Genomic DNA, 14,722 nt, shown 5'->3' with positions numbered 1-14,722 from the left:
CTCCTAGAAAGAAGATGAAGGCCAAAACGAGTATTTCATTACATATAATTGCTTCATGACTACAAAGTTAAATTGAATTCGGAATTGAGTTTTTGTGCCGCCAGAGAGGAGAGCATTTTGCCACCAACTCCCAAGTCGGGGTTCGGATACTGTATATTACCCGGACGATTATAATTGTGTACGTTTGTGTGTATTTTCCTCCTGAAGGTTATGTTAAATATAAGGGGATTGGCTAACTCGGAGGATTAGTTTGAGAGGAGAACGTTGATTGGTCGAGGATATGTTGATAATGTGTTCTGACTTGTGGTTGGTGGTGCAGGTATTATTATTATTATAACCTTGAAGCTCATTAACTCTTGCCATGGTGACCACATCTAGTGTAAACATGATGTTGTTTAGTAATGTGTTTAAGCCTCTAGAGCCGGAACTACCAGCACAAGGGTCATTAGTTAAGATTTTTAATAAGGTCAAATCAGGTCACGTTGAGTTAGAGTGAAATAAGGTGAATTGATTTCTCTTTTGCATTCCTTTGTTGGCAACGTATTTTCTCTCTCATTTATCTGGTCTGTTATTATCAATACATTACTTTATGTTCTCTTAAATTACATTGTTTGTTTTTTCTTGACATGAATAAAAAATAACTATATAGGAATTACGTAAAATAAATACATTTTATTGTTTTAAGCTCACGTGAATTACTTTAAACTTGCTTCAATTACAATAGTCTTTTATGTGGTCATGGCTCTATAGTTTCCGTCAAAGTTGAGTTTAGGAGTGTGTGTGTGTGTGTGTGTGTGTGTGTGTGTGTGTGTGTGTGTGTGTGTGTGTGTGTGTGTGTGTGTGTGTGTGTGTGTGTGTGTGTGTGTGTGTGTGTGTGTGTGTGTGGAATGGAAAACATTCAATATAGAAGCAACTACACACACTCTCTCTCTCTCTCGGTAAATGAATTCACAGTGAGGAAAACTCGGAATGTTTTATGAAAAAGTTGTTGGAAGCGAGAGTTTATGTGACCTTCACCCAACTGCTAGCTTTCTTTCTTACTTTCTGTCTTTCTTTCTTACTTTCTTCCTTTCTTTCGTTCTTTACTCTTTGCCTACCCTTTTTCCTCGCTCTCTACCATTTTTTATCTTTTTATACTCTTTCCTCTCATTCTATACTTTCTCTTCCCCTCTACTCCCTCTCTCTTTCTTTCATTTTCTATCCTCTCTTTTTCTCTTTCCTTTCTCCCCTCTCTCACCCCCCCCGCTTCCCTTCTCTCTTTCTCTGACTATAAATGAATCGAAACGACCGGAAATTTTCAAGGATTTTAGGGTAAGTTTCTTCCTCTCAGCTGGAGGTGATAGGGACACACACACACACACACACACACACACACACACACACACACACCTGCCTACCTACGCTAATTACATGTCACTCACCTTGATGTGTTCCATCCCGTCTCTTCTCCTGATTTTCATTTTCATGTTTATTTCTGCAATCACAATTCTGCCTCTTTTATTTTTATTTTTTGGATTTTATTTATTTTTTGAAATTTTTTTTGTTTACTTTTTTATTTTTTTATTATTTATTTTCTATTAATTATATGATTTTCTTGATTTTTTCCAGTTTTCTCTTTGTCTATGTTCATCTGGTATTTTTCTATCTTTCTTTATTCTTCTTCTTCTTTCCTCCTCCCGCCTTTTAGCCTACCTTTCTTATCTTTCTATTCCTCTTCCTCCTCCAATATATCCTGTTTATCTCTTTCACCCCCTCTTCCTCTCTCCTTCTCCATCTCATTTCCTCTTTCTTCTTGTCCTCCCACTCTTGTCCTCATTCTCTCATCATCCTTATCCTCTTCCTCCACTCCCTCTTCCTCCTCCGCATCATCTTTGTACCTTCATCTCCTGTGGCCAAATTGAAACTCGACCTACCAAGAAAAAATTAAAAACATTCCACCTTTAACATGATAAATAATTTACCCAAAATACCTCGACTCAATTTACTGAAAAATGGTCAATCAGGGAGATGATTTATTTATTTATTTATTTATTTATATATTTATTAATTTATTTATTTGTTTAATGGAAGGGCAATTGACTTTAATAGCTTTGTGTGGAATGGTTTTAGAAACATATTTCCCGTTTTCTGTCAATAAAAATCGGAAACTTTAATATTTTTTATTTTTTTTGGGGGGGTGGGGGGGTAGATAGGGGGTCAAGATGTATGAGTGAATGTTTGTCTGTTAGTTATTATTCATATAAATATTGTAGGAAGGGTTTGGTTTCATTATTGGAATATTATAGCACATTAGTAATGGATTCCCCGCCTCTCTCTCTCTAACTCGTAACTCGTGATAAAGTCTACGTATTCCGGACACATTATTTCACTATCTTTTACCCTTGATCTCTCTCTCTCTCTCTCTCTCTCTCTCATTCCCCATCTCTTTCTCCCTCTTCCACTGTTACCCTTCCTTCCTATCCTTACCAGCGTTCACAACATTTTCATCTCCTGACTTTAGTGGCACAAGTTATAGTCGATAAGTACCAGCGGGGCACAACGTACTACCCACTAAACTCTTCCTGTACACAAACTATGACCACAAGGAGGGACTTTATTGCCTAAGATACAGTCTCCAAACTTTATCGTGGCTCTTTGTATTGGTTCTCCATTGCCAAGTATAATGATTTTTATTTGTTGTCCTTGTCTGTTTGTTTCTCTTTGTTTTATTTTGTATTTTTTTGTGTTTGTTTGTTAGTCTGTCTGTGTCTTTCTTTGTTTGTGTTGCTGGTTTGATTTCCTTCTTCATTTGCATCCTACAACACAAAAGTTTCTTAATTGTCTCTTAAAACATTACGGGCATCTCTCAACACACTCTCTCACAGCTGTCAAGAATCACACGTGTTTATTACAGGTGCAGCCAAGGGGGACAAGTATACGGGTGCAATAAGATACACGTGTTTTCTTTAATTACTCACAGGTGTTAATAATTATACCTGTTGTTTTGCCGGTACAGCAGTGAAGGAGTATTATATGTTGCTTTTAAATCAAGTAGAGTTGCAGGTGCGATCTTTACACAGGTGTTTTAGCTCCCCACTTATTACAGGTGTTAATGAGGAGGAGAAGCAGGTGTTGTGGATACGTCAGTAGTTGTGTGTACAGGTGTTAACTTTTACCATTGACGCTTCGGTACTAAATATCACATCTTCTTCTGTTACAGGTGCAGCTGAGGAGGAGAAACAGGTGTTCCGAGTGCGCCCTGAGAATGTACAGGTGCGGATAGGAGATAACGTTTACCTGTGCTGTATCGTGGATCACCAGCAAGGCAAGGCGCAGTGGACTAAGGACGGCTTCGCTCTGGGTAAGTAACTGGGTCTATAGTTGTTTGTTGCCGAGGTTATGAAGAGAGCATTAAGACCTTTAAAGTGGGGTTTAAAGACCACAATGGGTGTTTTTAGTTGTTTTTAAATAACATGTTGACAGTTTTGGGGGTTGAGAGCTGGACTGAAACCCGTAGAAGCATTTTATTTATTTTGTTAAGAGATTTTTAATATTATAGGCATTGTGTTATTGTTTAAAGTACGTGTTGTATACATACCCAAGGCCATAATACTTTCCCCACACCACGGCGCATCTCCACCTGTGGATGTGAATGTTGAGATTGAAATTGAAATTGAAGCCAGAATATTACAGATACATAGAAATACAGCAATAACAACATGACACAAGGATTACAGCATCTTACACGGTATAGATAAATACATATTAACCTTGTATCACATTTGTTTTATTAATTTTGTTTTTTTTTCGATTTTTTTGGAGTCGTGTGTACCTTTACAAGTGGAAGATCTTACGTCATATGGGTAAAGGATTCCCAAAGCCGCTTAGGTTAGCTTGAGGTGTGTGAGGTCATTCGTCTCTCCTTAGTCATACACCTGTTGATTTTGCCTCTCAGGTATTATCGTTATGTTAGGGAATTACTGGGACGGGGGGGTATGGGTTTGTTTATTTTATATAGGTTAGTGAGAATCAGCTACACACATACATACATACACATACATACATACATACATACATACATACATACATACATACATACATACATACATACATACATACATACACAGTACAAGCTCAAATATCTATGATAACATGATGGTAATAAATAACCCCCCAAAAGAGATATTTTAGGTTTCACACGTGATGAAGATTAGAATAGGAAGTATAAGACGATAACAGAGATAAGAGAATAATCAAATGTAGATGTATGATAGAGACAAAAAAACTCTCTCTCTCTCGACCTCCATTGATTTCTCCTTTTCCTCTCTTCATCTACTGCTCTTCCTCTCTCTCTCGACCTCCATTGATTTCTCTCTCTCTCTCTTCTCTCTCTCTCTCTCTCTCTCTCTCTCTCTCCCTCCCTGTGGTAAACAAACACATTTAATACATCATAACATAATCAATATAGTCGTCAGAACCTCAGGCCATCGTCCCCCGAGACACTTGGATATACGAATCAGAGGTCAATACCGATTCAACTACCGTATGATGCTTTGATGTCCAACTGTAAGGATGAAATTATCGTCATTATTTTATCGAAGCTTTTGAATCCCACCTTAGAGTGTCGATCTACGGTTCATATTTTGTGGAATTGTTGTCGAATGCTGTTGGATTTTGTTTTAAAAGATACCGAATTGCTATTAAACGATCGAATTCCATTTATATGATGTCAAATTTTGGGTCATAAGCTGTTTATAAAAATGTCGACGATGAATTACTGTAAAAAGCTGTTGACTTTATGGTTAAAAGCTGTCAAAGGGCTAAAGTTTCGACCTGCCGAGTTGTAATATATGGCTGCCGAGTTGTAATATATGGCTGCCGAGTTGTAATATATGGCTGTCGAGTTGTAATATATAGCTGCCGAGTTGTAATATATGGCTGCCGAGTTGTAATGTATGGCTGCCGAGTTGTAATATATGGCTGCCGAGTTGTAATATATGGCTGCCGAGTTGTAATATATGGCTGCCGAGTTGTAATATATGGCTGCCGAGTTGTAATATATGGCTGCCGAGTTGTAATATATGGCTGCCGAGTTGTGATATATGGCTGCCGAGTTGCTCAGTTTATGTCTGTCTAGTTACAGATTAATGCTGTCGAATAAACGTTAACATCCTTAAATATGAGATTAAAAATGAAATTAAGGAGAAAAGAAAATAGTTAAAGAATGAAAGGAAAAGAAAACAAGATAAAATGAAGATAGTGAGAATGATAATAAAAACAAAACGAAATGACCCCCAAAAAAAATAGAAGGAAAAAAATAATAAAGCAGGAAATAAACAAAACAAAAATAAATAGAAAAAGTGACAAAATGAAGAATCACAAAATAGTGATAGAATATGGAAATGGAGTAGAGGCAATAATAGGGACATAGATGGATGGGAAATGGTAGATGGGACACGCAATCGACATGTGGTTGTGTTTCCATTGATGTGAGAGAGAGAGAGAGAGAGAGAGGAAAAAATGGGGGGAGGAGGAAAGAAAATCTATAAACAGAAAGCGAAGATTTAAGAGAGAGAGAGAGAGAGAGAGAGAGAGGGGAGAGAAAAAAAGAGAGAGAAAGATAGAGAGAGAAAGAGAGATGACAATGCCAATATCTACTAATTAATAAGAAAATCTGTCAATAATTAAAAAAAATATATACATATATGTTTTAGAGACATTGAACGATAAGTAATGATTAAAAGCCAACATAAGCGAAAGATGAATTGACCAGGGGATAAGGACCATAATAAAGCCTTAAGTGAAATCATCGATGGTAATTAGAACAGTAATTATCTCTTGTGGTGATCAAAGAACGTCATACATAGAGCTGCTGACGCCTCACCAACACCTAATGATGATAAATCGTTGAATGGACAAGAAGAAAAAATTTTATAACAAAATTCATAATTATCAGAAATGTAACAACGCATTTGGTGGTCTGATTCGAATCGTTCATGTAATTAAGGAAAAATACTGATAATAGCTTTTAATAATCAGGGTAAATACCTGTAATGGCTCTTTATACTTAAGGCGATATACTTATAATACCTTTAAGTAATTAAGGAAAAATACCTGAATTATTTTTGGTAATTAAGGGAAAAATACCTGGATTAGTTTTTGGTAATTAAGGGATAGTGTAAGTGTTTGTACCCAGGAAGACACACACACACACACACACACACACACACACACACACACACACACACACACACACACACACACACACACACACACACACACACACACTACAATTTGATAACATGTGAGCACAGGTTAATAAGCTTCACGGAGGCTAATTATTGCACTTCCTGATAATTCTTATTTGGTTTGAAAGGAAAAAACTGACATTAACCTTGAGAGGATGAATTAGCTATTATGATATGATGGAGATAATGAGAGATACTGGGAAATAGTGAGATATAATGGGAGATAGTTGAGACGCTCCTTTGTTGAGGAGATGGAAGTATAAATAATCATGAGTGACCTTTAACCTAACCTAAGCTAACCTAACCTTTCATCATTACTCTCTCACCCTCCCCCACCTCCCCACCTCCTCTACCTCACACTCCCTCCCCACCTACCCCACCCTCTCACCTCCCTCTACCTCCTTCCCCACCTCACTCTACCTCCCCACCTCCCCTCACTCTCCCTTCTACCTCTCACTCTCCCTTCTACCTCTCACTCTCCCTTCTACCTCTCACTCTCCCTTCTACCTCTCACTCTCCCTTCTACCTCTCACTCTCCCTTCTACCTCTCACTCTCCCTTCTACCTCTCACTCTGGTTATCTCTCCTGTGTTCACGATAGGAAAGACAGAGAAGGTCCCTTATCATGTTATCAAGTCATGTTATATACCTACATGATATAAATAAATAACTACATGATATACCGTATAAATTAACACCTATAGGTAGTTATAGTGGGATATTATATAATGTCTGGTGCATTATCCAAGCATTAACTTTTATATAATTTTTGGGGCCTTAATAAAAATGTTTGTATGGAAATGTGTTTTTTTTTCGGATTATTTGTTTGTTTTTTGTGGAGGGGGGTGGGATGTTTTTTTGGTCGGATACTTTTTTGGTCGGATACTTTTTTGGCCGGATACTTTTTTTAGTTGGGTACTTTTTTAGTCGGATACTTTTTTGGTCGGATACTTTTTTGGTCGGATACTTTTTTGGTCGGATACTTTTTTATTTGGGTACTTTTTTAGTCGGATACTTTTTTGGTCGGATACTTTTTTGGTCGGATACTGTTTTGGTCGGATACTTTTTTGGTCGGATACTTTTTTGGTCGGATACTTTTTGGGTTGGATATTTTTTTATCGGATATTTTTTGGTCGGATAATTTGTTTTAGGGTAGGAATACATTTAATCGGGTGAGTTATATTTGCGGTCGATTTTTCCCCTCTGTTATCCTTACCATTGTTTTCCCCCCTCTAACACCCGCTCAGCTTCCCTCACTTTCCCCTCTCTCTCCCCCACCTGTCCTCTATCTCACACAGAGGGAACAGGTAAAAGTAATTAAGCCTCAGCCGTGTTCCCTAGTCCACCTGTTATACTCTACACTAATTTTAAACAGTTATCTGCCTTGAGGGGGACGGATCCTTTCATGTGTGTGTGTGTGTGTATGTGTGGGTGTGTGTGTGTGTGGCCAAGTTTCACTCTATAACGATTTTTAACTCCTATTTCTTAGCATATGAATATCTATACATTTATGCATGTATACGTCAATTTACGGATCTATATATATATATACAAACATTTATACATAATATTCATACATAAATCATTCATAAAGAAATGTGGTCTGTAGGTGTACACAAAACACAGGGATTAAACTCACTTCTCTGAGAGTTTTCCTTTTGTATTTTAGCCAACAGGAAAAATCTCTCTCTCTCTCTCTCTTACTGTGGTCGAGTCTCTTGGGGTCAAATAATTCATGAGTTAATTTGGTTTAATTTCTCAGTATTTAATAGTGTATTGTTTTCGTCATTATACCTTATTATAAATCAATTAATAGATTACCTGGAATGTTGTATTGATATTAAATGATTCATATTCTAGATTTTTTCTTCTAAATTTTCAATATTATAGACCAAACATCTTTACCCTGACTTAGTGTTTTTCTCTGCTAGTGTTCGCTGTTAACAAGCTATATCAACGTCCATAATACATAGATCATTATTAACAACTCACTAATACCTGTTTCATCATCCGCTACTAACACTCACTCGTTATAATGCATCAAAACATAACCTAACCTAACCTAACCTAACCTAACCTAACCTAACCTAACCTAATGCCTGTTTCACCATCCTCTACTAACACTCACTCGTTACAATGCATCAAAACATAACCTAACCTAACCTAACCTAACCTAATGCCTGTTTCACCATCCTCTACTAACACTCACTCGTTACAATGCATCAAAACATAACCTAACCTAACCTAATACCTGTTTCATCATCCTCTACTAACACTCACTCGTTACAATGCATCAAAACATAACCTTAACCTAACCTAACCTAACCCACGCCCTGTTTCATCATCCTCTACTAACACTCACTGTTACAATGCATCAAAAACCTAACCTAACCTAACCTAATACCTGTTTCACCATCCTCTACTAACACTCACTCGTTACAATGCATCAAAACATAACCTAACCTAACCTAACCTAACCTAATACCTGTTTCATCATCCTGTACTAACACTCACTCGTTACAATGCATCAAAACCTAACCTAACCATCACTGTATATTACTTTACGTGTTGGAGTGAGCTTCTGTCTCTGGCTATAAGAAGCAACTCTTCCACACACAAACGAAATGATTTAATCCCTCAGGACTTTTTTCTTAACCCGTGTCTGAATGAGGTAGTGAATATATAACACAATTAAACCTTTGTATGTCTCTCGTTGGCTTAGGTTCACTGATCATTACCTACCTGGGTAAAATTCCTTAATCACCTAATGACCTAAAAATATGGCGGAATAAATCACTCCGTTGTTGGCTTAATTTAATGGCTTATTCGACTTGTTTGGCTTGTTATATCAGAGGCTGTATGATAGATAGATAGATAGATAGATAGATAGATAGATAGATAGATAGATAGATAGATAGATAGATAGATAGTCATTTCTCTTCGACGTGAACTAAAAGACTCGCTAATATACACAAGAACTTCCTCTCTTGGACTATCAGCGCTAAATTATCTTATCTTTTTGTTGTTGTTGTTAGTTGTTATGTTTTCGCTGTTTTTGTCGATATTTTATTTGGCTTTTATGTTTTTGTTTTGTTTAAAATAAAATTAACAAATGTTTATCTTACACTTCAACCTTTATTAATTTAACTTAATCTAACTTAATTTTACCAAACTAACATAATTTTTAACATATATGAACTAACCTACCTTACTAATATAGTTTCCAAGCTGAGTATATACTTTCTTAGTTTCTGACATACCTAGATTATATAGAAATTAACCTAAATTAACCTAAATTAACCTAAATTAACCTATATTAACCTAAATTAACCTATATTAACCTATATTAACCTATATTAACCTATATTAACCTATATTAACCTATATTAACCTAAATTAACCTATATTAACCTATATTAACCTATATTAACCTAAATTAACCTATATTAACCTATATTAACCTAAATTAACCTAAATTAACGTAAATTAACATATATCTACCTATATTAACCTATATTAACCTAAATTAACCTATATTAACCTATATTAACCTATATTAACCTATATTAACCTATATTAACCTAAATTAACCTATATTAACCTAAATTAACCTATATTAACCTATATTAACCTATATTAACCTAAATTAACCTATATTAACCTAAATTAACCTATATTAACCTAAATTAACCTATATTAACCTATATTAACCTAAATTAACCTATATTAACCTATATTAACCTAAATTAACCTATATTAACCTAAATTAACCTATATTAACCTATATTAACCTAAATTAACCTAAATTAACCTATATTAACCTATATTAACCTATATTAACCTAAATTAACCTAAATTAACCTATATTAACCTATATTAACTTATATTAACCTATATTAACCTATATTAACCTATATTAACCTATATTAACCTATATTAACCTAACCCAACTAACAATGAATCACTATATATAGCTCTCATTGTATGTTATCATCTGTATTTTTTTCCTATGATAATTTTCCTCATTTCTGTGTATTGATTGTCGATTCTCAGACCAATTTCATAGTCGATAACGTCACGAGTCCTATTGTACTCTGTTACCTTAATTAGCCACTCACCTGTCCTTGGCAACCAGGTGAGGTAAGGTGGGTTTGATTTTTTTAATGTAGGTGTTATCAGTACACACGCAACTACACATAAGTAACCACAAACACTGAGACACAAGCAAAGACATAGAGACAAGCACAGTGACAAACAGAGTGAATAAAAGTAAAAAAAAACTAAAGGAAAAACAAACAAATTATAAATGCGAAAGAATAAAACACAGGAAATAAAAGCAACACGGAGACAATGAGAGAGAGAAACACACACACACACACACACATACACACACACACACACACATACACACACACACACACACACACACACACCAACGGCTCTAAAATCATTTCCCGACATTACAATTAAAACAATGTTATTTACTATTGTATACCCGATAGCTATGTAAACACGACCATGTATTGTAGTGTGTGTGTGTGTGTGTGTGTGTGTGTGTGTGTGTGTGTACTGTTGTTAGACATATTGTGAATTTAACTTTTGTGTATCAGTTAATTGCTCGTAATTAACTGGGTATTGTAATCGTTTGTTGAATGTCTGTTTGTTTGTGTTTAAGTTTTATTCTGATATAATAGTTTAGATTTAATAGTTTATGTTGTGACTGGTTTATTATTTAGTAATTGGTGGTGTGGAGGTGGAGGTGGTGTGGAGGTGGTGGGAGGTGGAGGGTGGTGGTGTGTGGGAGGGTGATGGTGTGGAGGTGGTGGTGTGGTGTGGTGTGGAGGGTGGTGGTAGGTGTGGAGGGTGATGGTGTGAGGTGGTGGTGGAGGTGGTGGAGGGTGTGCGGTGGTGGAGGTGGGTGGTGTGGGAGGGTGGGTGTGGGGGTGGTGGTGGTGGGAGGTGTGGGGAGGTGGGAGGTGGTGGTGGAGGTGGTGGGAGGGTGGTGGGGGAGGTGGTGGAGGGTGATGGTGTGGAGGTGTGGGAGGTGGTGTGGAGGTGGTGGGTGTGGGAGGGTGGTGGTGGTGTGGGAGGGTGGTGGTGGAGGGTGGTGGTGTGGTGTGGGAGGGTGGTGGTGGTGGTGGAGGGTGGGTGGGTGTGGAGGTGGTGGTGTGGGTGGTGGTGGTGTGGAGGTGGTGGTGTGGGAGGTGGTGGTGGGAGGTGGTGGTGGAGGGTGTTGGTGGTGTGGAAAGAGGGAGGGGGGGGGGGAGGAAGAAAACCATGTATTTCTCTGGTGGAATATTTTAAATATCTCATAATTTCAATATTCGGGAAAAATCTAAATATCTCATAATCTCAAAATATTTACGCATATAATAACGTTTAATCTTACTTCTCAAAGGTAAAGTTAATAATCCAAGTTGTTATAGAAAAAAATGAACTTCAATTTGAGTTTTGTGTGAATGGTCGAGCTATTGTCTGGCCTAACGTAACAATACAACTAAGTCTCCTTAACAATGAGCTGCTTAAGAGATTAGGCTTTTGATCTTTACACTCTTCCCGGTACTAACGCTTTACAGGCTTAACAAAAGAATCCCGGTTATTGTCATGGCTACATAAATTTCCCGATTTTTTCTTCTGGGGAATTTCTTAACGCATTTAACTCCTGAAAAATACTGGTATATTTTGGCGATAAAAATGGTTCCCTGGATAATTTCAACACCCCTTAATTAAATGACCTTTAAATGTAACCCGGAAGTAAATTATGTTTCTTTATTTTTGCAGATGTCAGGATGTATTTTGTATTCAGGGGGAGAAATGTCCATAGCGTAGTGAGGAGCTTGTGTGTTATAATTACAATGAACTTAGGAGCCTCAGTGAATTCTTCTAATGGAGATGTTAAGTTCAGCTGAGATCTTGTAGACTAATTATTGAAAAAAGGTTGAAAATACAATGAGTAATAATACATTATAATACAACTGGTGAAGAATACAGCTCTTGTCTTTGATATTCTGTATTTTTAGAGATAAATGGTAACAAAATCTAATAATTTAACACACACACACACACACACACACACACACACACACACACACACACACACACACACACATGTATACAAAATCAGATTACATAGATGCCAAATTTTAACCATCAGGAAGAATATTACAGGTCCATTGTAGTATGTTTGGTTCGTCTGTCTGTCTGTCTGTCTGTCTGTCTCTCGTCTGTCTCTCGTCTGTCAGTCTGTCTGTCTGTCTCTGTTCGTCTTTTCTGCACCTCGTCTCTGTCTGGTCTCCCCCTGTCTGTCTGTCTGTCTCTGTCTGTCAGTTGTCTTCGTTCGTCTCTGTCTGTCTGTCTGTCTGTCTGTCTGTCTCTGTCTGTCAGTCTGTCTGTCTGTCTCTGTCTGTCTTTCTTTCTTTGTGCCTCTACCTCTGTCGTCTCTCAATCTCTGTCTGTCTGTCTGTCTGTCTGTCTGTCTCTGTCGGTCTGTCTGTCTGTCTGTCTCTGTCTGTCTTTCTTTCTTTGTGTCTCTACCTCTGTCGTCTCTCAATCTCTGTCTGTCTGTCTTTCTGTCTGTCTCTTTATCTTTATGTCTGTCCTTTTGTCTCTATGTCTCTTTCTCTGTCTGTATATCTCTGTTGCACAAGATTTCTCCTGAGAAGACATATTACCCCCTTGATCATCGTGCCTGCACCCTCATGCATACATAATTAGGTTATTATCTTCACTATTGTTCAAGACGCTCCGTGGTGGTGGTGGTGGTGGTGGTGGGTGGTGGCGGTGTGTGGTGGTGGTGGTGATTTGTGGTGGTGATGGTGGTGGTGGTGGTGGTGGTGATGGTGGTGGTGGTGGTGGTGATAGTGGTGGTGGTGGGTGGTGGTGATAGTGTGTGTGGTGGTGGTGGTGTGTGTGTGGTGGTGGTGGTGGTGGCGTGATGGCGGCGGCGGTATATGGCGACGGCGTATGGGCGGTGGTGGTGGTGGTGGTGGTGGTGGTGGTGGTGGTGGTGGTGGTGGTGGTGGCGGGGTGGTGGTGGTGGTGGTGGCGGTGGTGGTGATGGTGGTGGTAGGTGGCGGTAGGTGTGTGTGTGTGTGGTGGTGGCGGTGGCGGGGTGGCGGTGGCGGTGTGGTATGGCGGTGGTGGTGGTGGTGGTGGTGGTGGTGGTGGTGGTGGTGGGTGGTGGCGGTGGCGGTAGTGGTGGTGGTGGGTGGTGTTGGTGGTGGTGGTGGTGGTGGTGGTGGTGGCGGCGTGGTGGCGGTGGTGGTGGTGGTGGTGGTGGGGCGGCGGGTGCGTGCGTGCGGCGGCGGTGGTGGTGGTGTGCGGTGGTGGTAGGCGGCGGTGTGGTGGTGGTGGTAGGTGGTGGTGGTGGCGGTGCGGTGGTGGTGGTGTGGTGGTGGTGCAATTACGACATTGTCATCAGTCTAATGAGAACATATTGCATTTCCTGGTAACGTATTCAATATCTTTATCATCTCCTCGACTGGGTGAAAGTTGGTTAGGTTAGGTTATGTTACCTTGGATATTGAGACATAACGTATGAGAAATAAATGACAAAAAACACTCTACGAAACAAACAAACAATTCATTTAGATAATAGCTCAGACATCTCCTTCATTATTTTAAATATTCAGTTTGCCGAAATTAATTGTTGCGAAATTCTCTAGAAAATTCGACATGAAATAATTTTGAACTGTGTGGAAAATAATGAGTGTTGACTTGAGTTTGGTTACCGTAATTGGGGAAGAACAAGAACAAGGACAAGAAGATCAATAATAACAACAACACGAAGGAAGAACAAGAACAACAACAAAACGAAGAAGAAAGAGAACAACAAAATCAAGGATGTGTCGTTTAGTATGGTTAAAGTCGTTTATCATACTGGGATTGTCGTTTAGTATGGTTAAGGTCGTTTATCATACTGGGATTGTCGTTTAGTATGGTTAAGGTCGTTTATCATACTGGGATTGTCGTTTAGTATGGTTAAAGTCGTTTATCATACTGGGATTGTCGTTTAGTATGGTTAAAGTCGTTTATCATACTGGGATTGTCGTTTAGTATGGTTAAGGTCGTTTATCATACTGGGATTGTCGTTTAGTATGGTTAAGGTCGTTTATCATACTGGGATTGTCGTTTAGTATGGTTAAAGTCGTTTATCATACTGGGATTGTCGTTTAGTATGGTTAAAGTCGTTTATCATACTGGGATTGTCGTTTAGTATGGTAAAAGTCGTTTATCATACTGGAATTGTCGTTTAGTATGGTTAAAATTCATCCAAGATATTTTCAAGTGATATTCAAATACCCTAAAGCTATCTGGAAGGGTTAGGTTAGGTTAGGTTAGGTTAGGTTAGGTTAGGTTAGGTTAGGTTAGGTTAGGTTAGGTTAGGTTAGGTTAGGTTAGTTTAGATGTTTTGATCAAAGACTTATTTGATGTGTTGATTGGTTCCTGGTATTGCATTTATCAACTGTGTAAATGAATCTGTTCTCGGTAATGTTG

The 14,722-nt window shown here is 38.2% G+C and overlaps 1 protein-coding gene across 1 annotated transcript in view; it reads left to right on the top strand.

Moving 5' to 3' along the window:
• The window catches only part of LOC121863387 (nephrin-like), a 90,146-nt gene that overhangs the window by 39,488 nt on the left and 35,936 nt on the right, over positions 1-14,722 (top strand). Inside the window, exon 3 of the mRNA XM_042362005.1 lies at positions 3,200-3,340. Coding sequence (XP_042217939.1) covers positions 3,200-3,340 — 141 coding nt within the window. The remainder of the gene's footprint in view (positions 1-3,199; positions 3,341-14,722) is intronic.

This window comes from Homarus americanus, unplaced genomic scaffold, assembly GCF_018991925.1.
Source record: "Homarus americanus isolate GMGI-L3 unplaced genomic scaffold, GMGI_Hamer_2.0 scaffold47464, whole genome shotgun sequence".
NCBI classification, from domain to species: Eukaryota; Metazoa; Arthropoda; class Malacostraca; order Decapoda; family Nephropidae; genus Homarus; species Homarus americanus.
The sequence above is the reverse complement of the archived record's forward strand: the minus strand, read 5'-3'. Positions and strand labels throughout refer to the sequence as shown.